Consider the following 21,373-nt stretch of genomic DNA (forward strand, 5'->3'; position numbering starts at 1 on the left):
ACCCTAACCCTAACCCTAACCCTAACCCTAACCCTAACCCTAACCCTAACCCTAACCCTAACCTACCCCTAACCACCAGCTCGACGACGCCGCCGGCCTCCCCGCCCCCTCACAGCAACGCAATGGCTGGCAAGCGCCCCTCCACCTCGACCTCTTCCGCGTCGAGCGCCCCGCCTCTCAAGCGCCCGCTCGTCGCCACCTCGCTCAAGGGCCCAAAGAAGGCCAAGAGGGCGGTGCCGACGCTCAGCAACATCCCTGAGGGCGAGGAGAATCGCGTGCGGAGCAACCACTCACCTCGTTGATCCCCTCCCTCTCTTCACGCACTTGTTCTTGGTCTGTATCCGGTCTGTTGTCGTCTCTCGTCTTGCGCATCTATTTCCGTTCGCGACGTTTTGTTCTCGCACTTCGTTCTTTCTCGGGTTGTCTTTCCGGTCTGCTGCTTCCGTGTCCGTCCTCCCGTTCTAGTCACCCTGTATCCGCTCTTCCTGATGCTTGTCAAACACTCTCGCAACATCCGCAACTTGCATTCCTCACTAGCGGAGAAAGCGCAACACGGCCACCAAAAGACCGCCTCGTAAGCACAACTCGAGCGACACAGCACGCAAGAACGGAAGCAAAACGTTGCAAGATCTAAACAACATGCACAGACCGGAAGCCCCGCGACGCTCGCACCCGCACAACATGCACAACCGCCACGCCCGCGACCGCACCCGCACAACCCGCGCGACCGTCACGCCCGCGCCCTCTTCGCAGCATCACCTCCGTCTGGCGAACCCTCTGCCGCCCGCTTCCCCGCTGCCGAGCCACCGTTCACGACATCCACCACGCCCCCACCGAGCTCCTCAACGCGGCGGCGTAGCGCCTCGTTCTCGCGCCGCAGCGCAGCCGTCTCGTCGCGCGCACCGGCGAGCGCCTGGTCGCTCATGAGCTTCTCGAGCGTCCACTGGTCAATGTTGCGCGCCTGCTCCGTCTTGAGCTGCGCGAGCTCGTCCCGGAGCTGCGTGATGTACTCGGCCGCGCGTGTGAGCACAAGCGACTTGTTGACCTTGCTCGCGGCCGAGAGCGCAGCGGCAGACGACGACGGCGCGGAACCAGGCGAGCCATTCGCGTCGGGAAGGAGCGTCGCGAGCTGCGTGATGCCGTTGTTGATGGTCTCGCGGCGACGGCGCTCGACCTCTTTCTGCGCGTGCGTGCGCGTGCGAGCCAAGTGAGCGACGCGAAACACGACAAAGTACCGAAAGAACGCACGTGGTTGTCCTTCCTGCTGCGGTTCCAGTCCTCCTCGTTCATCGACAGGCGCTCGTCGCTCTTGCCCCTCCCGCGCCCGCGCCCACGGCCCTTGCTTCCCGCCGACCCGCCGACGACCGTCTCGTTCGCCGTGCCCGCGGCCAGCACTGCGCCCGGCTCGGGCGACGCGTCGTCCGCCTCGTCGGGGTGGTCCGCAACGGCGTCGGCGGACGGCGCGCCCGTCATGGCGGCGAGGGGTGGGAGCGAGACGGGTCCGGGAGTCGGGAGGGGCGGGTGCGGGAGGGCGTACGAGATGGCCGAAGGGTTGAAGGCGCCGGCGTGCGTCGCGCCGGGTATGGGTAAGGGTGCAGAGAGCGAGGCGAGGCTCGCGTGCGCGTAAGGCGAGCTGCAGAACAGGACGACGATCAGCACGAGTCGCGGAAGGAGCGAGAGGAAGGACGCACGCTGTACTCGGCAGGGCACCAGACGAGCCGGCAGGCAAGTTGGAGAAGGCGAAAGCTCCGCCGTTCGCCTGCTGCTCCAGCTGCTGCTGCTGCGACATCTGCGAGCGACGAGGACGGGAGGCGAGGTCAGCAACGTTCGCGTACTTCCGTCATCGCAGCCGGGCGAGTGCTTCGCGCGCCCTTCGCACACTCTGACATTTAACGCATGCGTCCAGCGAGTAAAGGCGCCCAGCTCGCCGCCAGCCGTCCCGCCGTATCGACCTCATCCGAGAACAACAGGGCAGCGCGACGTCGTCGCAGCGCGAGAGCCCGGCCACACCACTTCCTGGCCACCGTACAGGCCGCCCAGCTGGACGACGACAGACAACGCACCTCTGCGAGGATCTGACCGATCTGCTGGTCGTCGCGACTCCTCGACGGCCCTGCTCCACCCTCGGCCGGCGCGTTGACCGACGCGCCACCCGGCCCAGCAGCACTACTTGGCGGTAATGAGGCGGCGTCCGCGCCCGGCGGTGCGACCGACATGGCGAGCGAGAGGGCGGGAGCGATCGGGAGGTGGGGCAGTGCGACGAGGGGTCGAGAGAGCGTGGGGTCGTGCCGGTCTAGCGTAGCAGGGCACTACAGGCCAGCGCAGAGCTGTCGAGCTGCTCAACGAGGCGCTTTGGGCGAGTGCGCGCAAAGTCGAAGCGGAAGCGTTCGAGGTCACGTTCGCCAAAAGGCGATCGCTTCGCTTCGCGCGACCGCTCTGCACGGGCGATGCCAAATCGCCGCGCAGCTAACGAGACAACGTTGCGTAGCTTCAGCTGCTTTCGCTGATCGTCAAGCGAGGTCACATTTCCGGGGGTCGTAGTCGACACTTCGAAAGCAGCGGTGTAGAGCCCGACTATCCGCCAAGTACAGGCTCGTTGGGGGACAGGATAAATGCACGGACGGCAGCACGTCGGCTGAACGCGACCGCCTCCGCGGAAGCACGGCGCTGGCAGACCGGCGAGAGACGCGGAACGTCCAGGACGGAACGGAGACGCTCAACGTATGTTACAGCCCGTCCTCGTCCTACTTGGGGTCGTACGCAACGACGTCAATCTCGATGTGCATGTCCGGATAGGCGAGCTTGGCGACGCCGATCTGGGTCCACAGAGGCTGGCGGTTGGGCATCTTCTCCTTGAGGTGCTTGATGACGAGCTCCATGTGCAGAGGCTGCAAGTCGACGTGGTACGTGACAATCTTCACCACCTGCGCGGGGAAGCGTGCCCAGAGAAGGTCAGGAGCCCGGAGCATGAAAGACGAGGGAACGTGGACGGACCTGCTCCCACCCCTTGCCGCCCGCCGTCTTCAGCGTCAACTCGACGTTCTCAAAGGCCTGCTTGATCTCCTCTTCGATCGTGGTACGGCACTTGCCCGTCTTGGGGTCCCACCCGCCTGCAAGAGGTGACAAGGGCCTGAGGTCAGCGCTGTCCGCGAGGATGACGAGGGCGAGTACGGCTCCAGGCGCACCTTGTCCGGACGTCTCGATACGGTCGCCAACACGCGCTGCTTGCGAGTAGTAGTGTACGTTCTTGGCCTCGACCCCGTAGCCGTCGTAGTGGAAGAACGTGACGTCGTCAGAGGGCATGATCGGCGGGTATGAAGACGGCGGGAGAGGAAGCGAGGCAGAAGCAAAGCAAGAGAGGCAGAGACGCTCAAAGCCAGGACGCGAAAGGGCCGTTCTGGCTCGCCAGGCGGTCTGACCTCATCCGACGGAAATCAAGAGCCGGAGCAGGAACAAGGGGTGCCTTGGCTCGATGCCGCCAGCAAGGCTCAGCCGAGGGAGTGTGTACACCTTGCACCGGACTGAGCGGTGCCTCGTAGCGTTCACAAGGTGGGGGTGGCAAGCGTCGAGTGCCGCGTCTGGACTCGAGAGAGAGAGCGGGAGGCGGTGGCAGCATCGTGGTCGCGGGCGAGGCGAGGGCTGCACGAGCTGATGGCGTTGGTAGGTGCAGGAGTTGCACACAGTCAGCCAGGCAGCAGGGGCCAGTCGCGAGAAATCGACCGCCGGCGACGAGCGCAAGAGCGAGGCGGTGACGCGGCTTGACCTCGTCCACGCCCCCGCACAGCAGCCAGGAGAGCGCGTGCACAGCTCGACACACTCGAACAGGAGCCCAGACCCGCCCTGCCCTCACTCGCACTCGTCCCCATCGAAGCAACTGCCGCCCTCGCCTCGTCCTCTCTCCGCCCCGTCCCGCGCACTCCCCGCACCGAGCAGCCCCGCCCGCCATGCAGGTCGACCGTGCAGACCCGCAGACCTACCTCGCCCAGGCCCTCACCAGCCCGCAGCTCCCCGACGAGCTCAAGCCCTTCTACCACGCCTTTGAGCGCTTCTACGCAAACAGGCGAGTCCGGCGCGCCACTCCGTGCACCGTGGCTCGCACGACACGCTCTGTCCACTGCGCGGTCGACCTCGAGGGCGCACGGCGGGAATGCAGGCGGACTGGGTTCGACGCCCTCATCAGGTGTCGGTACCCCAGATGCGTCCCGCTGGTCGTGCAGCGCACAGAGCGAGTCACGTGCTGCGACACAGAGGACTGCACCCTGCGCACAAACGAGCCAGGCAACACCCCGTCCCGGCGAACAACTGGACTGACCCCACCTCGACCCTCGCTCACACCCGCAGGCTCTGGTTCCAGCTCACCCGCTCCATCGAGGCATTCTTTGCCGTCCCCTCGTCCGCACCCTTCCGCATCGACCTCTACGACAGCTTTATCCGCGACTTTGCCTCCAAGCTCGACCAGCTCAAGCTCGCCAGCATCGCCGTCTCGGTCGCACGGACATATGCCGGTGCGTTCAGCGCCTTTCACCTCGCACGAACTCCAGTTTTCACTGACACGCTCGCGGAACAGACGGCACGCAGGCGGTGCAATTCCTCGGCGCGCTCCTCCCGCAACTCGACACACCCGACTCGCGCGAGGCGTTCGTCCTCGTGCGCATGGAGCGCGGCCACTTCCAGCTCCTCCTGGGCGAGACCGAGGACGCCAAGGAGGCGATGGATCAGTGCGAAAAGATCCTCGACGCGCTCGACTCGGTCGACCTGGCCGTGCATGCCAGCTTCTACCGCGTCTCGGGCGACTACTGGAAGGTGCGTCTGGCTGGGGGATGCACCGGCACTCTCTCGCCGACCTCGATTGACCAACCGCCCCGCACAGGCAAAAGCCGAGTTTGCCGACTACTACAAGAACTCGCTCCTCTACCTCGCCTGCATCGACGTCTCGACCGACCTCACGCCCGAAGAGCGCGTGTCGCGGGCAAACGACCTCGGCATCTCGGCGCTGCTGGGCACCATCTACAACTTTGGCGAACTCGTGAGTCCGCTTGCCGTCAGAGCTTGGAGGCTCGCCACTGACCCGTCCCCACCTCGACGCAGCTCATGCACCCCATTCTCGACTCGCTCGTCGGCACCGACCGCGAGTTCATCCGGAATCTCCTCTTTGCGTTCAACGCGGGCGACATTCCAAAGTTCCAGGCGCTCGTTCCGGAGATGGGTGCAAAGGAGGTGCGTTGTCGTCTCCAACGTGTCGGCGGATCGACCTGGACCTGCACGCTGACGGTGAGCAACGCCTCTGCAACAGCCCTTCCTGCAACAGCACTTTGCGTTCCTGCGGGAAAAGATCTGCCTGCTTGCGCTGATCGAGGCCGTCTTCAAGCGCCCGACGGCCGACCGCGTCCTCCCGTTCAGCATCATCTCGTCCGAGGCGCAGGTTCCGGTCGACGAGGTCGAGCACCTCGTCATGAAGGCGCTCGCGTGCGTCCCTCTTGCTCCCACTTCCCTCTCTCGAGCCGCTCTCTGACCACCTCCTCTCTAACGCGCAGGCTCAAGCTCATCCGCGGCACGCTCGACCAGGTCTCGTCGACGGCGACTATCTCGTGGGTACAGCCGCGCGTGCTCGACCGGCCGCAGATCGACGCGCTGCGCGAGCGCCTCTCCGAGTGGACCGACAAGGTGCAGGCGCAGGGCGACTTTGCGCGCGCGGCCGCGCCAGAGCTGTTTGCGCAAGCGTAGTGTGCGCGCGCAAGTGAGGAGAGGTGAAAAGAAGCTTGCACATGTTTGGTCCGGCGGGAACACCGAGAGCAGACGAGAGAGCGGAGAGGAAGAACGGGGTCGGTATTTGCCCTCGAATTCTGCAAGTGCCTGCTCGCGAATGAAAGAGCGCCATCATAAGCACAAATAAGCGCAACCGGCAGAGCACGGGAAGCACTGGGCGAGTTCTACGAAATCACTCGACCTTGCTGAACGAGCGCGCTTCGCCTCTCTGCTTCGCTCTCGTCACTTCGCTCGCTCACAACGGCTCAGACGGGCTCGCGCTATTGTGTGTGCAGTTGCTGGACTACACCCAGGCCCTCGTGCGCAGCACCAGAGCCACGGCGTCCGCCCCTCGCCGACTTTGCGCCCCGACGTTTTTCTTGCTCGCGCGGCCACGTCTCGCCTGGGACGCGACGGGCGATACAGACTGGGACGGTCAAGGTGCTGGAGTTTACTCAAGCGTCTGTCATAGCTCAAGCGCCGTGCTTGTCCGTGCTACAGGTGCGTTCTCCTCGTGTCCTCCGAACCGTTCCCCTCCCGCCTTGCCCACATACGCCCGAGCACACGCATGCGCACGAGCACCAGCACGCGACCGCACCCTTCGCACGGCGGCGTGCACGAGTGATGAGAAACCTCCTCAGATAGGGACAACGGACTCACTCCACATCGTCTACGGACCGCCGGGCGGGAACCCGGTGGTGGAGCCATGTCGACCCCAACAATCTAGATAGTACCTGACACTGCGCACCGTGCGAGGGTGCGCTGTCGCGTGCCTGTGCTGTGCATGCGTGTGCGGGCTCGGGAACCGAGCAGGATCGCTGAGTTGCGGACGGTGCACTGACTCTCCTCGCCCCCTCCCGACAGACCTGGTGTGTTCTTCGCTTGCTCAGCAGCTGTGTATCTTCATGCATTCTGCCCTACGGCGCGCGCCCTGCAATATGCCCGTACTTCCGCACCGTTTCCGTGACGTCGAGAAAGGCACTTGAAGAGCCCGTCCCGTCAACTCGTAGAGGCTAGAAGCACGACGGGAGTGCCTTCAAGCCCCAGCGTACTAATACCAACGGACTGGGCTGGCACGTACGGCGCCTGTCGCTGAGTGCCGGTGCACCGCCTCGTCGACCGCATCATCGCCGGTCACGAGCCTTTGCTTCCGACCATCGCCTCGACAGCCTCGAGAGCGCCTCTACACCCTCAGAACACCCCACGAGACACAGCATGGGACTCGCCTCCAAACTTTCTGCTGCGGGTATTCCTCCGCCGGGCCAGACGGCCGCCTTCTCGCCTGCGCCTCAGCAGCAGCAGTACGGGCAGCCCGCGCAGCAGCAGTACGCTCCGCCGGGTGGCCCTCCTCCCGCCTACTCTACTGGCGGTCAGTCACGCTCTTCTCCGAGTCTCTGGGAGCGAGGAAACTGGGATGGCGGGATGGCCGAGCGGAGGGAGCGATGGCGAGCTGCACATTCAGCAACGCAGCGGGCGAGCCAGAGAGTCGCTCGAGTCTGTAGCTGCTTCTCCTCGGCGACATCGAGGCGCCCACCGTGCCCTTCCGAGGCGGGTTCATGCTCCGCCCCACCTGCCTCCCGCTCGCTCAACGCTTGGCTGACCCTGCCTCCTCTCCACCGTCGCGCACGTCCCTTTCGCCGCTCTTCCACTATCAGCCGGCCAGCAGCAGCAGTATGCCCCTCCCTCTGGCCCTCCTCCGCCCGTCGGCGGCAAGCCTGGTGGTGCGTTTCCGCCTCTTCCCGCCTTTTTCGCGCTTCAGTCGCCGTTTCGAGTCTTTCTGACCCGCCACAATTCGCAGGCAACCAGTACGCGCCTCCTCCCGGCCCTCCGCCCCCTGGCGGTCCCGGCGGCTACGGCCAGCCGCAGCAGTACGGCGGTCAGCAGCAGTACGGCGGTCAGCAGCAGTATGGCCAGCAGCAACAGTACGGCCAGCAGCAGCAGTACGGCCAGCCGCCGCAGGGCGGTCAATACGGCGCCCCTCCGCCCGTCCCGAACCGTGGACCTGGCGGTGCGGGCGGCGTCTCCTTCGAGAACATCATCAAGCTCCTCCAGCACACCGTGCAGGACCAGCACATCCAGGTGCGTCCGACTGCCCTCCCTGACGAGCACGTACTGACTCCCAAATGCAGGCTTTCTACCCGGACCCGCGCTCGCTCGAGCCGCTCGCGCACCGCATCGTCCAGTCGGGCTCGCTCGAGAGCATCGCTGGACAGTGGAGGCTGCCGATGGAGATCGCCGTCGACCTGTGCAAGCTGGCGCTCTTTGACGTCGTCCTCCTGGTGCGTCTTTACTGGGTGAGTGCACTTCAAGGCGAGCTGCTCTGACTGTATTCTCCCGCGCGCCCAGATCGACGACTCGGGCTCCATGGGTGCGCACTCTCACCATTGCTTACTCCTTCGATGCGTGTCTGTGACGGTGCAACTTGGGCCGCGAGGCGCACTGGAATGACTCGAGAAGCATGCGCTGACCCCGGTGCTTACTGCCGTAGCCTTCGAGGAGGGCGGCTCGCGCATCGACGACGCCAAGTTGGTCGTGTCTCGTGTGGCGCAGGCCGCGTCGCTCTTCGACGACGACGGCATCCAAGTCCGCTTCCTCAACTCGCGCACCGAGGTGAGTTTTCGAGTGTCTGAAGAGCTCTTTTTCCACATTTCCCGAGAACGTGTCCACCTCGTCTTCGTATCGACACTGACTGTCTCCAATGCACAGGGTAACGGCATCCGCACCGAGCCCGAGGCGGTCCAGCTCGTCAGCCAGGTCCGCTTCTCGGGCCTCACGCCGCTCGGCACGTCGCTCGACCAGAAGATCCTCCAGCCGCTCCTCATCGGTCCGGCTCGCGCCGTGCGTCACGCGTTGTTGCACGTAGTCGATAGTCGAGCGAGCTAACTTCGCCTCCACTGCTCGTCAACGTTTTCTTCGCCTGTTTGCTCACCCGGCCGCCCTACCGCGCACCCGCAGAACGCGCTCAAGAAGCCGCTCAACATCATCATCGTCACCGACGGCCAGCCGGGCGGTGAGCCGCGCGACATGATTGTCCGCGCGCTCGTCAACGCGTCGCGCACGCTGCAGCAGACGCGCTACGGCTCGGACGCGCTCAGCGTGCAGCTCGCGCAGATCGGCAACGACCAGCACGCGAGGAAGTTCCTCGTGCGTCTTTACTGGGTCACCTGCGCTTGAGCAAGAGGGAGAAGCTGACGCGCCATTGACGCGTTACAGGAGGAGATTGACGTTCACCCCGAGGTCGGTGATCTCGTCGACACGACGTCGGTGCGTCCCGCACGTTTCTCAGCCCTAACGAATACTCCTGACACGTTCGCCTTTGCAGAACTTCGAGAACGAGCAAGAGGGTGCGCTCCGGACGCTACGATATCCCGATTCTCTTGGCTAACATCCTCTTTCTCGCTCTCGCAGACATGGCCAAGCAGGGCGTCGAACTCACTCCGTACGTCTCTACCCTCTCGAGCCTCTCGTGTGCACTGCCGTCGTGCGTGAGGCTGACTCAGCTTCGGTCCGCAGCGAACTCTGGCTCGTCAAGGTTGGCAGCTTCCCCCATGCTGATCTCGGGTTTTTTGCTGACCTGTCCGTCCCTTTACATGCGCAGATGCTCCTCGGCGGTATCGACAGCAGCTACGTGCGTCCTGCGAGACAAGCGTTCCGCGACGCTTTGCTCACTCTCGTCTCTCACTTCCGCAGGACGCGCAAGACGAGGGCCCGCGTCGCTGAGCTCCGCGTCCGCAGTAATGCGATGCTCTGTGTAAAGGCATAGCTTAGTACGAAAGTCTGGAATCCATCTTATGTGCTCTGCGACTTTGTGGCCTGGCGGGTGTTGTCGTTAGCGTGGCGACGGGGCGCCGTATTGAGCTGCATGAAGAGAGGGATTCGACTCGAGCCAGTCGACCCTGTAGAGAACGCACAACAGCCCGAACGAAGCGGCAGCACGTGGTTTCGTGCGCGACTTGACCGGTTCGAGGGGAGACGCGGTCTCCCTTCGCCGCAAGAGCTCCCCGTCTGATCTGTGCGAGCTCGCCTGTGTCAGACTGACAACAGCAATCTCCGACGCGCTCTCCCGTACCACAAGACGCGCTCGTCGCGGTTGCTTCGCCTTGACGCCGTCATCGACGACAGACCCACTACTCGCCGCATCGCGCGGTCCACGGCTTGGTTGGTGCTCAGAGGCCACTGGCTACACGCAACATGAGCTACGGAGCTAGTCCCGCCGGCTCGAATGGCTTTGTCGGCTCACCCGGAGTCGGATCTTCGCCGGGCCTGGGGCGAAAGGACCGCAAGGGCAAGGCCAGGGAGGGCTACGGGTGCGCTTGCATTCGCTGGACAAACGATACAACACGTCGGCACTGACCGCCAGTCCCGCCGCAGCGCCTCGTTCATCTCGCTGCTCCCCCTCGAGATCCTCGCACACGTCTTTGCGCACCTCCCGCCGCACGCGCTAGGTACTTGCCAGCTCGTTTGTCGAGCGTGGCACGACGTCGTCGTAGACGAGGGCAGCTGGAGGGTGCGTTGTCGCCGTACACATGCACCTTCCCACCGCTTTCGCTGATCGGTTCGGACTCGGGGTACAGACGGCGTTCGAGACGTACTACTCGGTCGAGCCCAAGTCTCTGGGCCGACGACTCGAGCCGTCTTCCTGGCGACTCGAGTACATTGCCCGGGTCTCGCTCCTTCGGTCTGTCTCGAGCGTTTTCAGTGCCGCTGCTCGCGGCTGACCGCCTTCTCGCAGGCAATGGCACCGCACCCGCACCTCCACTGTCACGCACAACCCTTCTCTCGGTGCCATCCATTACCTGCACATCAACCTCCCCGCCGCCTCGGCTACCGCTCCTGTGCCTTCCACGCTCCGCGCGACACCGCGGACCGATGCACCGTCTCTCACTGCAGTCCCCATGCTTTCCCTCTCCCTCGACCTCGGCGCCGCCGTCCACTCGGCGCCCTTCACCGGCGGCGTCTCAAAGCGGCCGCTTCTCGCCTCGCCCATTGACCACCTCGGCCGACCGCTCGGCCTCCCACTCCTCGCCGCCACGTCCTTCGCACTATCGCACGACGGCACGCGTCTCGTCTGGGGCATGCGCGACGGCTCGCTGCGCTTCGTCAACTCGTCGTCGACGCTCGCGAGCGGCGGACGCGGCGTGCCCGGCGGCGCGATCGAGCAGGGCGAGGTGCGCTCGCTCGACGCAGGTGCGGCGCATCGTGAAGGCTCAAAGGTGCAGAAGGTGGCGTTCAGTGATGCGGGCGGAACAGGCGGAGGCAAGGTGCTCAAGGGGGTCAGGCAGCGGCCCGAGGTGTTCGCCTCGGCTGGCTCGGACGGCGTCGTCGCCATCTGGTCGCTAGCCGTACCACCGGCAGCAGGCGCTCGCGACCGGGCACCACCGGCAGTCAGGCTGTGGCAGGGCCGCTGGGACGTCGCCCTCGACGCACCGACGACGCCTGCGGCCGCCGAACTGGCGGCAGTGCGTCCGCGCGTCAAGGCGACCGCACTTGCGTTCGACTCGGGCTGGCTGGGACGCTCGAACGGTCGGCCGGCGAGCATCGCCGTCGGCAGGAGCGACGGCAAGGTCGTCGTCTGGCCTACTGTGTCGCTCGAAGAATCGAGCCTCGCGAGCGGTGCGAGCAATCTAGCGGAGGCGACGGTGCTGTCAGCTTCGGCAGGCCACGCAGTCGATACACTCGTGCTTGACCCGGCTGCAGACGCCTCTTCCGCGCTCTCGCTCCTCGTGCATCAGGCGGATGCTTCGACCTTCTCCCGCTTCGTCTTCGCTTCGCCTGATGCCCCGCCGATCCGCACGACCTATGGCCATTCGTCGCCTGAGCTGCTGTCAGCGCTCACCTCGTTCGCTGTCGATTTCGACGAGCCGCCGCCCATCCCTTCGTCCTCCATTCCGGCAACACCCGCCGAAGGCCGCGTCACTTTCCCGCCGCGACCCGTCGACCTCACGCCGTCGAACAGCTCGACCAGCATCCCTCAGCTCCCGCCGGCCCTCTCGCGCTCGACGTCGCACTCGTCCATCTCGCCGCTGAACCCGGTTCACCACGAGGTCGGCAGCCGCTTCGGCCGGCGCAAGTACGTCGCTGCCGGCGACAAGGACGGGCGCGTGTTCCTGTGGGACTGGGAGGAGCGGCAGAGCGAAGAGGAGTACGATCGGGGAGACGTCGTGCTGCCGGCCGCGCAGATCCAGGGGCTAGAGATTGAGGGCGGCGGAAGCGCGAGCAAGGTCACGGCACTCGAGCTGACGGAAGCCGGGTTGTTTGTCGGCAGGTGCATTGCTCTCGCTTTTGTCCCCTCACTTCGCGCGTTGACCATGTCTGCCCTGCGCAGTCTCGACGGCACTCTGCGCTTCTACTCGACGCTTGGCAATGCGCACCTCGTCCAACCACCGATCCGCTCCTTCCGCGACCGCTCCGCGCCCCGCCATCCTGCCCGCGCTCTTGCGCAGGGTCTCGTCCCGCAGGACGAAGAGGATCGGTGGCTCGTGAGCCATATTCGCGCGAACCGCGACGCCGTAGTCGCCGCGATTGGCGGCCGGGTACTTGCGTGGCGCATCGGCAGCGAGATCAAGAAGAAGAGTGCGAAGCCGAATGGCGGCAAGATAACTGCGCGGCAGGAGCGGTTCAAAGGTACGCTCTTCTTCCTCCCCGCCGTCTTGACAGTTCTCACTCCCACCCTCGCAGCCAACATGGAGCTACAGCACCAAGTCCGAGAGTCCATCTCGGCGCTCTCGGCCGAGTCGCAGGCCCGCCTTGAGCGATTCGAGGAGCAGCAGCGCTTCGCGACCGAGTTTGGCCTGCCGCCCTCGCTCGACAACATGACCGAGGAGGAGGCGGTCGCGTTCGCCCTGATGCTCTCGGTCGATGATCAAGAGGCGCAGCTGTTCAGCCGCGACGAGAACGGCGCTGCTCGGGACGATGGGGACTGGGAGCAGGTTCCCGAAGACTGGCTCGACGGCGACGAGCTGGTCCTCGACGAGGACTTGGAACGCTCGAGGGCATCTGCTTCGACTGCAGTGGTCGCGTCGGGCCAAGACTTCGACGACGAGGACCACCACTCCCTGGCGACAAGTCGCGGCGCATCCCGTTCGCAATCCCTCTCGACCTCGCTCACAATCCCCTCGTCACCCTTCATGCGCGGCGCTTCTCTGACTTCCGGTTCGCCATCCCCCTCGTCGCGCAACGTCTCGTACACATGGAAGCCAGTCTCCCCGTCGCTTCACGCGATCGGCAGTCCACCGCACGCTTTCAACCCGAACGGCAAGATCCACGTCAGTCCTCGTCTGGGTCCGACCTACGGCTCGACTGCGGCGAGTCTGTCGAACGACCCGGTGCCCGACATGAGCCCGGAGCTCTGGCCTATTGCGGCGGCATCTTCCCCTCCGCCCAGCTCGAGCCCGCTCACCTCGCGACGGACTTCCACCGCCATCGCTACTTCGTCGCCGTCCCCGCTCGGCGGAGCTCTTGCGATCGCGGCGAGCGGCGAGGCCAGCCCCGCTGCGCTGCCGTCGCCCCCGCCAGCCGCGCTGTCGACCCCGATCAAGCGCGGCTGGTCCGACGTCGCGCGCTCGGCCTCGTCGACGCCCGCCTCAAATTCTGGCACCTCGTCGCCGGCGCAGCACGCGCTCGCAACTTCGCCAACGGGGTGGCCCTCGCCGCCGACGCAGCCACTCGCGCGCCCGCAGCCCGGATCGCTCCTCGCCGAGCAGCTTCGGCAGAGCCAGGCGTCGGCGCAAGAGGACGAGGCGCGCAGGCGGAGGGCGCAGGAGGAGGAGGATTTGCGATACGCGATGGAGCTCAGCTTGGCGGAGGAAGCGAGTCGGATGGAGATCTAGAGGGTGGCGCAGAACCGCAGTAGGCTGCATTATCACTCTTGCATCACACGCATATCCTTCAGAACCTGATTATTGCAAGAGGAGTTGCGAGACGTCGGAATAGCAGGGTATGGACAGCCTTCTCTACACTGAATCAGAGGGTTTCGTTTCGGAATCGGTATTCTCCTCCTTCGTCCCGCCGCCCCTAGTCCGTCTCGTCGCCTACTGCTGAAACTTGTCCTCGGTCCACTCGAAGCTGCCGGCCTTGTTCTCCTTGTTCCACCCGCGCCACGGGTGCGGCACGCGGTCCCACAGCGCAGCGGGGAGCGACATCTGCTTGCGGCGCTCGAGGCGCGCGGCATTGCGCTTGCGCTCCTCGGCGGCGACGACGAAGAAGATGGAGCCCTGCGTGTGGAGGTGAGTGTCAGCGTGGGAGAGCGCAAGGTGGAAGAGAAGTGGCGAGACGCACGTCGTAGACGGTGCGGATCGACTCCTTGTCGCAGATCTGCGAGGTGACATAGCGGCCAGTGTCAGCGAAGGCTGCTGCCAAGCGTGAGAGCGGGAACAGGGTCCAACGCACACCGTCCTTCGGCCAGACTGCGGAAAGTCGAGGCTGTCAGTAAAAGCTCGTTCTTCGACCTGTTCTCGAGAGTGGACTGACTGAGAAGGTAGGTGCTTGCCCACTCGAAGGCCTCGGCACACCAACCGATTGGGTCCACGGCCTGTCGCTGGGCGTGGATCATGTGGACGCCCTCCCAGAAGGTGAGGCCACCCTTGTTGCCCTTGTCGAACCTGTAGGTGCGCAAACAAGTGTGAGCTGGTGACTCAAGTGACCAGTCGCGCCGAGCCACGCACTTGGAGAAGATCTCCTCAAACTTGGCGGGGATGAAGCGGCCCTCCGAGTCGTAGACGCCCGTGTCGGACCCGTGCTTGGAGCGGTGGCCGTTCTTGAGGAAGACGCGCCAGAAGGGGTCGGGGAGGAAGCCGGGGGCGGTGAACCACGAGAAGAAGAAGTGGATGACGCTGCGGGCGGGCGAGGTGGACGAGCGAAGGGAGGAAAGGAGGCGCGGCAGCAGGCGTCGTAGGTGAGGTAGAGCGTCGAGCATCAGCATATGCCGCCCATTCAGCACCCTGGAGGACAAGGACGCACGACATGGCAAAGGTGCACCAGAAGAACGAGTAGCCCATCTCGCGGAATCCACGCCAGGTGTCGAGCGGCCACAGGATGTTGTCGCGGTCCTGCGAGGGGGCGCACCAATCAGCGCAAAGATCCTCAAAGCGGTGCAGAAGCACGAGAACCGTGCGAGTTCGAGGGCGCACCTTGTCGAAGAAGGCGACATGCTGGGCGAGGACGGGCTCGTCCTTGTGCTTGTCGGCCCACCCGCCGACCGTGGTGCCGTACGGGTGCTCAGGCGTGGCAGCAATGTTGGCGCGGGGCACCCCTGTGAGCGGAGAACGGAGCGAGAGGCCGAGTGAGCGATGCCCGGGAGCAGGAGCACGGGGGAGCAAGTCGACGCACAGGGGCGCGCGAGGCGCTGGTCGAGGTCCTCGGGTACGTAGCGCTGTGCACTGACGGTGCCGGGGATGCTCTGGACAAAGCCCTCGCCCGGAACCTTGCGCTTGTCGTCCTTGTGGTGGCCAGCCTGCTCGGTGCTGTTGCCCCCCTTGGCCGCCTTGCCCTTGTTGCTCGGGCGCTGCCTGACTCCCTCTGGTGCCTTCTCGTGGAGCAGGTCGGAGTCGTCGCGCTCGCTGGGCGGCGTGAGGGGCGGGCTGAGGGCGGTCGTGTTGTCCTTGCGGTTTGCGGGCTGGAGCGAGTCGAGGAAGGCCGGGTTGGGCTTGGGCATCTGCTCGTCGGGGATCCACGCGGTGGCCTTGTCTGCGTAGGTCGCCATGCTGGGCTTTCTAGCGAGCGAGAGCAAGCGGCAGCAGCAGCGAGTTGAGAAGGCTCGATTCCATCGCCCGCTCCCCGCAGAGCCGCGTGGGGCCGATGACGAGCGCGCGAGCCAGCCTGGATCGGATCGCCGCAGATCCAGCCCGAGCCCTCCCCTGAAGCCGTGTGCAGTCCGGCCGATCGCAGCCGGCGCTTTCCTCGGCTTCCGCGCGCTCGTCTCGCCAATCGCTGCCTCGTGTGCGCCAACGAGTGCAGCACCAGCGTCGAGATGGCACCCGCACGCGTGCCCGACGCTCCTCCGCTCGACGGCGTGTCGACGGCAGAGCTGCGCCGATCGCTTGCGCCTTGCACCATCCTCGCCGGGTCTGCGCTCACCTTCACGAACTGGGCGACGACTTTCCGCTCCCAGACGAGCGCAGTGTTCCGCCCGACTACCGTCGAGCAGGTCCGCTGGGCGGTCGAGCTCGCACGGAGAGAAGGTCGTGAGCTGAGGGCCGCGGGGGCTGGACACTCGCCGAGCGACATTGTCTGCACCGGAGGCTACCTGCTCGACCTCAAGGGACTCAACAGAGTGCTCGACGTGCGTCCCCCGCTGCGCCCGAGCGCGAGACCCGCAGCTGACAGCTCACCTTGCTCCCCGACGCCCGCTCGCCCGGCGTGCTCGGCTTTCGCAACGACAGGTCGATGCCAACGCAAAGACTTTCCACGCCGAGGGTGGCATCCTCATCCGCGACCTGCACCCCGTCCTGCTCGAGCGCGGCTCCCTCGCCGTCTCGTCTCTCGGGTCCATCTCGGACCAGACCCTCGCCGGCGCCATCTCGACCTCGACCCACGGTTCCGGCGTGTCCTTCCCCTCCCTCTCCACCTGCGTCACCTTCCTCGACCTCGTCCTGCCCCTCCCCGGCGCCCCCGTCGTGCGCGTATCGCGAGACGCAGATTCAGACCACTTCCACGCCGCGCTGTGCGGCCTCGGCGTCGTCGGCATCGTCGTCGGCGTCGGCATGCGCGTCGAGCGCGCGTTCAAGCTCGAAGAGGAGTGCTTCTCGATGCGCTTTGACGACTTTACGGCGCGCTGGCAGGAGATCGCAGAGAGCGCAGAGCACGTCCGGTGCTGGTGGTTCCCGCAGGTCGGGCGCGTAAAGGTCAGCAGGCTGAACCGCACGCTCAAGGTTCGCCTCTCTATCCAGGCTTCGGCGGGCGGGAGCACGGCTGACGGGTCCAAGCGCACAGCCCATCACGCCTCGTCCCTCCGCCCTCTCCCTCTACTTTACCGAGATCTTCCTCGCCAAGCACGTGCACGCCCTCATCCTCTTCGGCACGCGTTACTTCCCGTCCCTCCTGCCGTACCACGCGTGGTTCATGTGGACGGTGGTGCACCAGCCCGGCCCGATCCGCTGGGGAGTCTTCCTGCGCGGTCTCTGGAGTCGCTTGACAGGCCGCGTAGAGAAGGACGATCCGTGGCCGCGCGTGCAGGACCTTGCGCACGACGCGCTCGAGACCGACGAGGCCGTCGAGGCGGTGCAGGCGGTTGAGCAGGCCGCTCCCGCTCCTCTCGCCGCCAGCGACCCGCTTTCGCTCTCGCCTCCTTACCCTCCGCCCTCTCTCTCCGTCTCTCCCGCCCCAATCGACCTCTTCGAAGTCGACCAGGCTGAGAAACCTTCCCTCAGCCGCCCGACCGACATCCTCACCCCACCCGATACGCCTCCCGCATTTGCGGCGTCTTCTTCGCCGTCCCGCGTCGCGCGTGTGCCGTCGCCTCTCGCCTCGTCTATTGAGTCCTTGCCGGAACCCGAGGTCCCTATCGATGCGAAGGAGAACGACGAGACCGTCCCGCTGGCATCCGCTCGAGCGAAGACCCTCCCATGGCCGATCCTAGAGGACGAGCCAACGTACCGCGTCGATCTCGGCGTCAACATCTTCAACTACGACTGTGGCTTGTGCGTCTTCACCCTTCGCTTGTATGTCGCGTGAGGCTGACCATTCTCGTTCAACCCCTCAGCCCGCAATACACGTACGAATCCTGCGTGCCCTACTCGTCGACCGGCGCGGCGCTCGACAAGCTGCACGAGTGGCACACGTACGCGCTCGCCGAGCCGGGCTACCCGCTGCGCGCGCACTTCCCGATCGAGATTCGCTGGACGGAGCAGGACGATGGGTGGCTGAGCCCGACGCGGAGGGGGAGGGGATGCTACCTTGGCGCGATCCAGTACCGGTCAGTCTTACCTACTTGCTGTGCAGCTCTCAAACTCGCGAGATGCAGGTGGACGAACGGCTTGCGCCAAAACATGCAACGACTGACGCCTCTCCCGTCTCGCCCTCACAGACCGTTCAACCTCCCCGTCCCGTACCGCGCCTACTTTTCCAACTTCTCGACCCTCCTGCACACGCTCTTCTCTGGCGCGCCGCACTGGGCCAAGTCGCACGCGTTGACGCCGGCCGACCTGCGCGCGCTGTACCCGCAGTTTGACGCGTTCCTCACCGTGCGCGAGCGCGTCGACCCGGACAAGGTGCTCGTCAACGCGTATGTCCGGAGGCATTTGCTGGGAGAGGTGGAGAAGGGGAGGATGGAGGTCGAGGGGAGGAAGTACAAGGTCAGGCCGTGAAGAGGGGAGGAACGCTTCCGGTTGTTATCTGTCTCCGCTCTGCGGACAAAGCTTGTTTGTTGGACTCTGTATGTTCTCTCATCTCTGCGCATCCGATTCACAGTATCCGATGCGGTTCCAGTCCAGGATGCGGGAGACTTACAAAGGCGAAGATGCGAGATTGCGGCAGTGCGATTGCGGAGGTGCGAGGAGAGGGAGACGAACGACGAAGAAGGGAGGAGCGTCTAGTTCTACGACGCCTCGCGCACGGCCCGCACGAGCGCTTCGGGCTCAGGCTTCGCAGCGACGGCGTGCACTGTGAGGCCCTGCTCCTCGAGATACGACTGCGTGACGGGCCCAATCGCGGCGAGGCGGATGCGCGGGGCGAGATCAGAATACGCGGGCGTGGTCAAAGCGCTGGACGGGCGGGGAGCGGCTGGTCCGGAAGGGGCTGGTGATGCTGATGCTGGTCGAGGGGACGGCGAGCGGGACGAGGGCGGGAGGACTCCACGCCGTCGGAGCGCAGCGATGCACTCCTTTGCGCCCGACGGCGAGAAGAGGGCGAACCAGATGTCTCCTTTTCCGTCCTCCTCGGCGATGATCCCGCGCAAAATCTCCTCGACATCGTCCTCGAACGTCCGCGTCCTCTGCGTCGCGTAGACCTGAAGCGCGTCGAGCTCAATCTTCCCCTCACTCCCTTCGTGCACTATCCGAGGGAGCGTGTCGCGGTTCTTGTCGCCCGTGAGATAGAGCAGCCTGCGTCGTCGTGGGAGAGTCGAGGCGGCGCGGAAGTGCGCAAGGATGAAGGACGCGAGCTTCTCGCCCGTGCCCGATTCGTCGGCGCCGAGTACGAGGTTGGATCGAGGCGGCGAGGGAACAGAGAGGAGGGCGGAGCGGGTCGGCTGTCCAACGACGAAGAAGAAGACGCTGGACAGAGGTAGCGGTGAAGGGAGCGAGAGCTGAGCAGTGCGCCAGGCGTCGATCGAGCGAGCCGATGTGATGACGACGCCGTCGTAGGCACTCTGTCCAGAGCAGTGTATGACCTCGACAGCTCGTCGCAGCTCTGCGTCGTGCGTGAATGACGTCTCGAGGACGGGGAGATGGTGAAGCGTCCATGCGGGGTCGCCGGCGAGCGCGCGGAAGTACGGATCTTGCTCGAGCGGGGTCTGCGGAGTGCGCGCGAGCACGATGTGGCTCGTACTGGGCCCCACCCGCGGTGTGGGCATGTCGGCGAGGAATGGACGAGGGCAACCCAGAGACTTTGGCCTCATTCTCGCCCGCGACACCCGCAAGTGTGAGCGGAGAAAGGCGCATCCGGTAGAAGCAGCGCTTTCAATATGTCACGGGCAAACGCAAAGGTCCGCCCTGCCCTTGTCGCCGAGCTTTCCCGCTTGATCGGCTCACCTCCCCGCGCGACGACAGAGCGAAGCGCCGCACCTCGCCCTCATCGCAGGCGCGTTTGCTGGAGGCGTAGAGGGCGCGGCGACCTATCCGTTCGAGTGTCCGTCCTTCCGCTGGCCCCGCTCGAGCTGTCCTCACCCTGCGCCCGCCTCTCGATCGCAGTCCTCAAGACGCAGACGCAGTTTGCGCACCGCACAACCGCAAAGGTGCGCTTGAGATACGTTCAACGCGGTCTTCAACCATCACTGAAGCGGTCTGCCATTCCTGCAGCCTCCCGGGTTGTGGGCCATCACCAAGCAGACCTACGCCCGACACGGCCTCCTCGGCTTCTACTCGGGTGTGGGCGCGCTCGTGGCCGGAAACTCGCTCAAGGCCGGCGTGCGCTTCCTCTCGTACGACCGCTTCAAGCAGCTCCTCGCCGATGACGCCGCAAGTCTCCGATTCTTCAATGTCGTATCCCATCCACTGATCGTGCGCCGTCTGTGCAGGGCAAGCTGAGCGGGCCGAGGAGTCTCCTGGGTGTGTGGGGTCCACGAGTACCTTGACTTTCCCGCTGACTCCCCGCTTCGCGCAGCTGGACTCGGTGCAGGCATGATGGAGGCCGTCTTTGCCGTGACGCCTTCCGAGACGATCAAGTGCGTCCTCTCCGCCTTCTCTTACCCTCGCAGGAGCTGACGACGCGCACGCAGGACGAAGCTGATTGATGACCAGAAGCGCGAGGTGCCGCGGTATCGCGGCTTGGTGCACGGCACGATGCAGATTGTCAAGGAGGAGGGCATTACGGGCATCTACCGCGGGCTTGGCCCTGTCGTGCGCTTGCATTTCGTACATGTGAATGCGCTCGACATAGCTGACGCCACGATCGCGCACAGGCGGCACGACAAGGTGCCAACTCGGCGGTGCGGTTCACGACGTACGGCACGCTCAAGGTGCGCAGCGCTCCCGCATGCCGCGCAATCCATGATGCAACCTGACCCCAACTCTGTATCTGCAGTCGTTCGTGTCAGGCAACCTGCGACCGGGCGAGACGCTCCCTGCCGGCATCACCTTCGCGATCGGTGCTGTTGCGGGTGTGGTGACGGTCTACGCGACGATGCCTCTCGAGTGCGCCCTTCCGCTCTCCCACACAGCTACTTCACGACTGACTCCTGTTTCGCGTCCGCCACACAGCGTGATCAAGACGCGCATGCAGTCGCTCGAGGCGCGCACGCAGTACCGCAACGCGTTCCACTGCGCCGCGCGCATCTTCAGCGAGGAGGGCGTGCTGCGCTTCTGGCGCGGCGCGACGCCGAGGCTGGCGCGGCTCGTGCTCAGCGGTGGGATCGTGTTCACCGTGTATGAGAAGGGTGCGTCGCGTTTCCTCCTTGTTGAATCTCCGCTCCAGTCTCCTTGATCGGGCTTTGCGCGATACATTGGCGGGCGGCTCATCTGAGCGGGACGGGCAACTAACGACGCATGTCCTCGCCCGCAGTTATCGTGCTCATTGGCGGGCGGCAGGTGTAGCATGACCGTTTGTTCCTGCCACGCTAGCGCACCTGGCTATACCCCGCGGCTCGTCGTTGTGCCTCCGAGTCAGGATGGCGCGCTCTAGTTGCTCGCAGAGGGCTTTAGAGTCGCAAGACGAGCAATTGCGTACGCACTCTGCCAAAGCGTGTCGCGCGGAAGCGGAAGCGATGCCGGCCCTTTTCGCCGCCTTTTCGATTCCCGCGGATTGGAGTCTTCAGGAAGCAGCGTACAGAGCCCAAGGAACGCTTAAAGTCTTTCGTTGCTCTGCACGAATTGTCCGGCACCCCGCCGCATTCTCTCGACAACAGGTCGACCTTGCCCTCCGCACTGCATCCCGCCAACGTGAGTGTGCAGCTCGTGATGCTGCGCGACTGCTGTCCTCGCCAGCCTTGCAACCTGCTCAGGCGCTCGCGCGAGCTGCATCGCTCGCTCACCTCGAG

At 65.1% G+C, this 21,373-nt stretch overlaps 10 protein-coding genes across 10 annotated transcripts; 6 read left to right on the forward strand and 4 right to left on the reverse strand.

Moving 5' to 3' along the window:
* Window positions 1-79: 79 nt before the first annotated feature.
* On the forward strand, window positions 80-302 carry JCM10292_004936 (uncharacterized protein; the record flags this gene model as incomplete). Its single annotated transcript, XM_076649860.1, has 1 exon — window positions 80-302. A coding segment is annotated over one exon (223 nt), but the record flags the coding sequence as incomplete, so codon positions are not given.
* Window positions 303-730: 428 nt separating this feature from the next.
* On the reverse strand, window positions 731-2,216 carry JCM10292_004937 (uncharacterized protein; the record flags this gene model as incomplete). Its single annotated transcript, XM_076649861.1, has 4 exons — window positions 731-1,180; window positions 1,249-1,633; window positions 1,692-1,789; window positions 2,064-2,216. 4 exons carry the CDS (start codon window positions 2,214-2,216, stop codon window positions 731-733), a joined length of 1,086 nt encoding a protein of 361 aa, XP_076504501.1.
* A 528-nt stretch (window positions 2,217-2,744) lies between these two features.
* Window positions 2,745-3,303, reverse strand: JCM10292_004938 (RidA family protein; the record flags this gene model as incomplete). Its single annotated transcript, XM_076649862.1, has 3 exons — window positions 2,745-2,924; window positions 2,995-3,110; window positions 3,186-3,303. The coding sequence occupies 3 exons, from the start codon at window positions 3,301-3,303 to the stop codon at window positions 2,745-2,747; spliced, it is 414 nt and encodes a 137-aa protein (XP_076504502.1).
* A 641-nt stretch (window positions 3,304-3,944) lies between these two features.
* Window positions 3,945-5,724, forward strand: RPN9 (proteasome regulatory particle lid subunit RPN9; the record flags this gene model as incomplete). The annotated part of the gene is made up of 7 exons (XM_076649863.1): window positions 3,945-4,060; window positions 4,342-4,505; window positions 4,568-4,803; window positions 4,871-5,026; window positions 5,089-5,217; window positions 5,294-5,466; window positions 5,535-5,724. The coding sequence occupies 7 exons, from the start codon at window positions 3,945-3,947 to the stop codon at window positions 5,722-5,724; spliced, it is 1,164 nt and encodes a 387-aa protein (XP_076504503.1).
* Window positions 5,725-6,960: 1,236 nt separating this feature from the next.
* Window positions 6,961-9,465, forward strand: JCM10292_004940 (uncharacterized protein; the record flags this gene model as incomplete). Its single annotated transcript, XM_076649864.1, has 14 exons — window positions 6,961-7,114; window positions 7,401-7,466; window positions 7,544-7,824; window positions 7,875-8,024; window positions 8,092-8,113; window positions 8,234-8,355; window positions 8,452-8,583; window positions 8,701-8,889; window positions 8,959-9,009; window positions 9,068-9,089; window positions 9,154-9,184; window positions 9,259-9,277; window positions 9,344-9,373; window positions 9,436-9,465. The coding sequence occupies 14 exons, from the start codon at window positions 6,961-6,963 to the stop codon at window positions 9,463-9,465; spliced, it is 1,299 nt and encodes a 432-aa protein (XP_076504504.1).
* A 471-nt stretch (window positions 9,466-9,936) lies between these two features.
* Window positions 9,937-13,574, forward strand: JCM10292_004941 (F-box protein; the record flags this gene model as incomplete). Its single annotated transcript, XM_076649865.1, has 6 exons — window positions 9,937-10,052; window positions 10,117-10,252; window positions 10,320-10,423; window positions 10,478-12,010; window positions 12,071-12,369; window positions 12,424-13,574. The coding sequence occupies 6 exons, from the start codon at window positions 9,937-9,939 to the stop codon at window positions 13,572-13,574; spliced, it is 3,339 nt and encodes a 1,112-aa protein (XP_076504505.1).
* A 201-nt stretch (window positions 13,575-13,775) lies between these two features.
* On the reverse strand, window positions 13,776-15,445 carry JCM10292_004942 (caleosin family protein; the record flags this gene model as incomplete). Its single annotated transcript, XM_076649866.1, has 8 exons — window positions 13,776-13,958; window positions 14,023-14,058; window positions 14,134-14,150; window positions 14,215-14,345; window positions 14,409-14,576; window positions 14,704-14,792; window positions 14,874-14,995; window positions 15,073-15,445. The coding sequence occupies 8 exons, from the start codon at window positions 15,443-15,445 to the stop codon at window positions 13,776-13,778; spliced, it is 1,119 nt and encodes a 372-aa protein (XP_076504506.1).
* Window positions 15,446-15,712: 267 nt separating this feature from the next.
* On the forward strand, window positions 15,713-18,047 carry JCM10292_004943 (uncharacterized protein; the record flags this gene model as incomplete). The annotated part of the gene is made up of 5 exons (XM_076649867.1): window positions 15,713-16,024; window positions 16,125-16,613; window positions 16,675-17,381; window positions 17,444-17,656; window positions 17,768-18,047. The coding sequence occupies 5 exons, from the start codon at window positions 15,713-15,715 to the stop codon at window positions 18,045-18,047; spliced, it is 2,001 nt and encodes a 666-aa protein (XP_076504507.1).
* A 230-nt stretch (window positions 18,048-18,277) lies between these two features.
* HEM4 (uroporphyrinogen-III synthase HEM4) lies at window positions 18,278-19,252 on the reverse strand (the record flags this gene model as incomplete). The annotated part of the gene is made up of 1 exon (XM_076649868.1): window positions 18,278-19,252. One exon carries the CDS (start codon window positions 19,250-19,252, stop codon window positions 18,278-18,280), a length of 975 nt encoding a protein of 324 aa, XP_076504508.1.
* Window positions 19,253-19,363: 111 nt separating this feature from the next.
* CTP1 (Ctp1p) lies at window positions 19,364-20,930 on the forward strand (the record flags this gene model as incomplete). The annotated part of the gene is made up of 11 exons (XM_076649869.1): window positions 19,364-19,384; window positions 19,449-19,527; window positions 19,590-19,633; window positions 19,698-19,856; window positions 19,916-19,946; window positions 20,002-20,062; window positions 20,117-20,237; window positions 20,300-20,356; window positions 20,422-20,531; window positions 20,598-20,773; window positions 20,899-20,930. The coding sequence occupies 11 exons, from the start codon at window positions 19,364-19,366 to the stop codon at window positions 20,928-20,930; spliced, it is 891 nt and encodes a 296-aa protein (XP_076504509.1).
* Window positions 20,931-21,373: the final 443 nt, after the last annotated feature.

This window comes from Rhodotorula paludigena (assembly GCF_050403205.1).
Source record: "Rhodotorula paludigena JCM10292 DNA, Rt_paludigena_JCM10292v1_ctg29, whole genome shotgun sequence".
NCBI classification, from domain to species: Eukaryota; Fungi; Basidiomycota; class Microbotryomycetes; order Sporidiobolales; family Sporidiobolaceae; genus Rhodotorula; species Rhodotorula paludigena.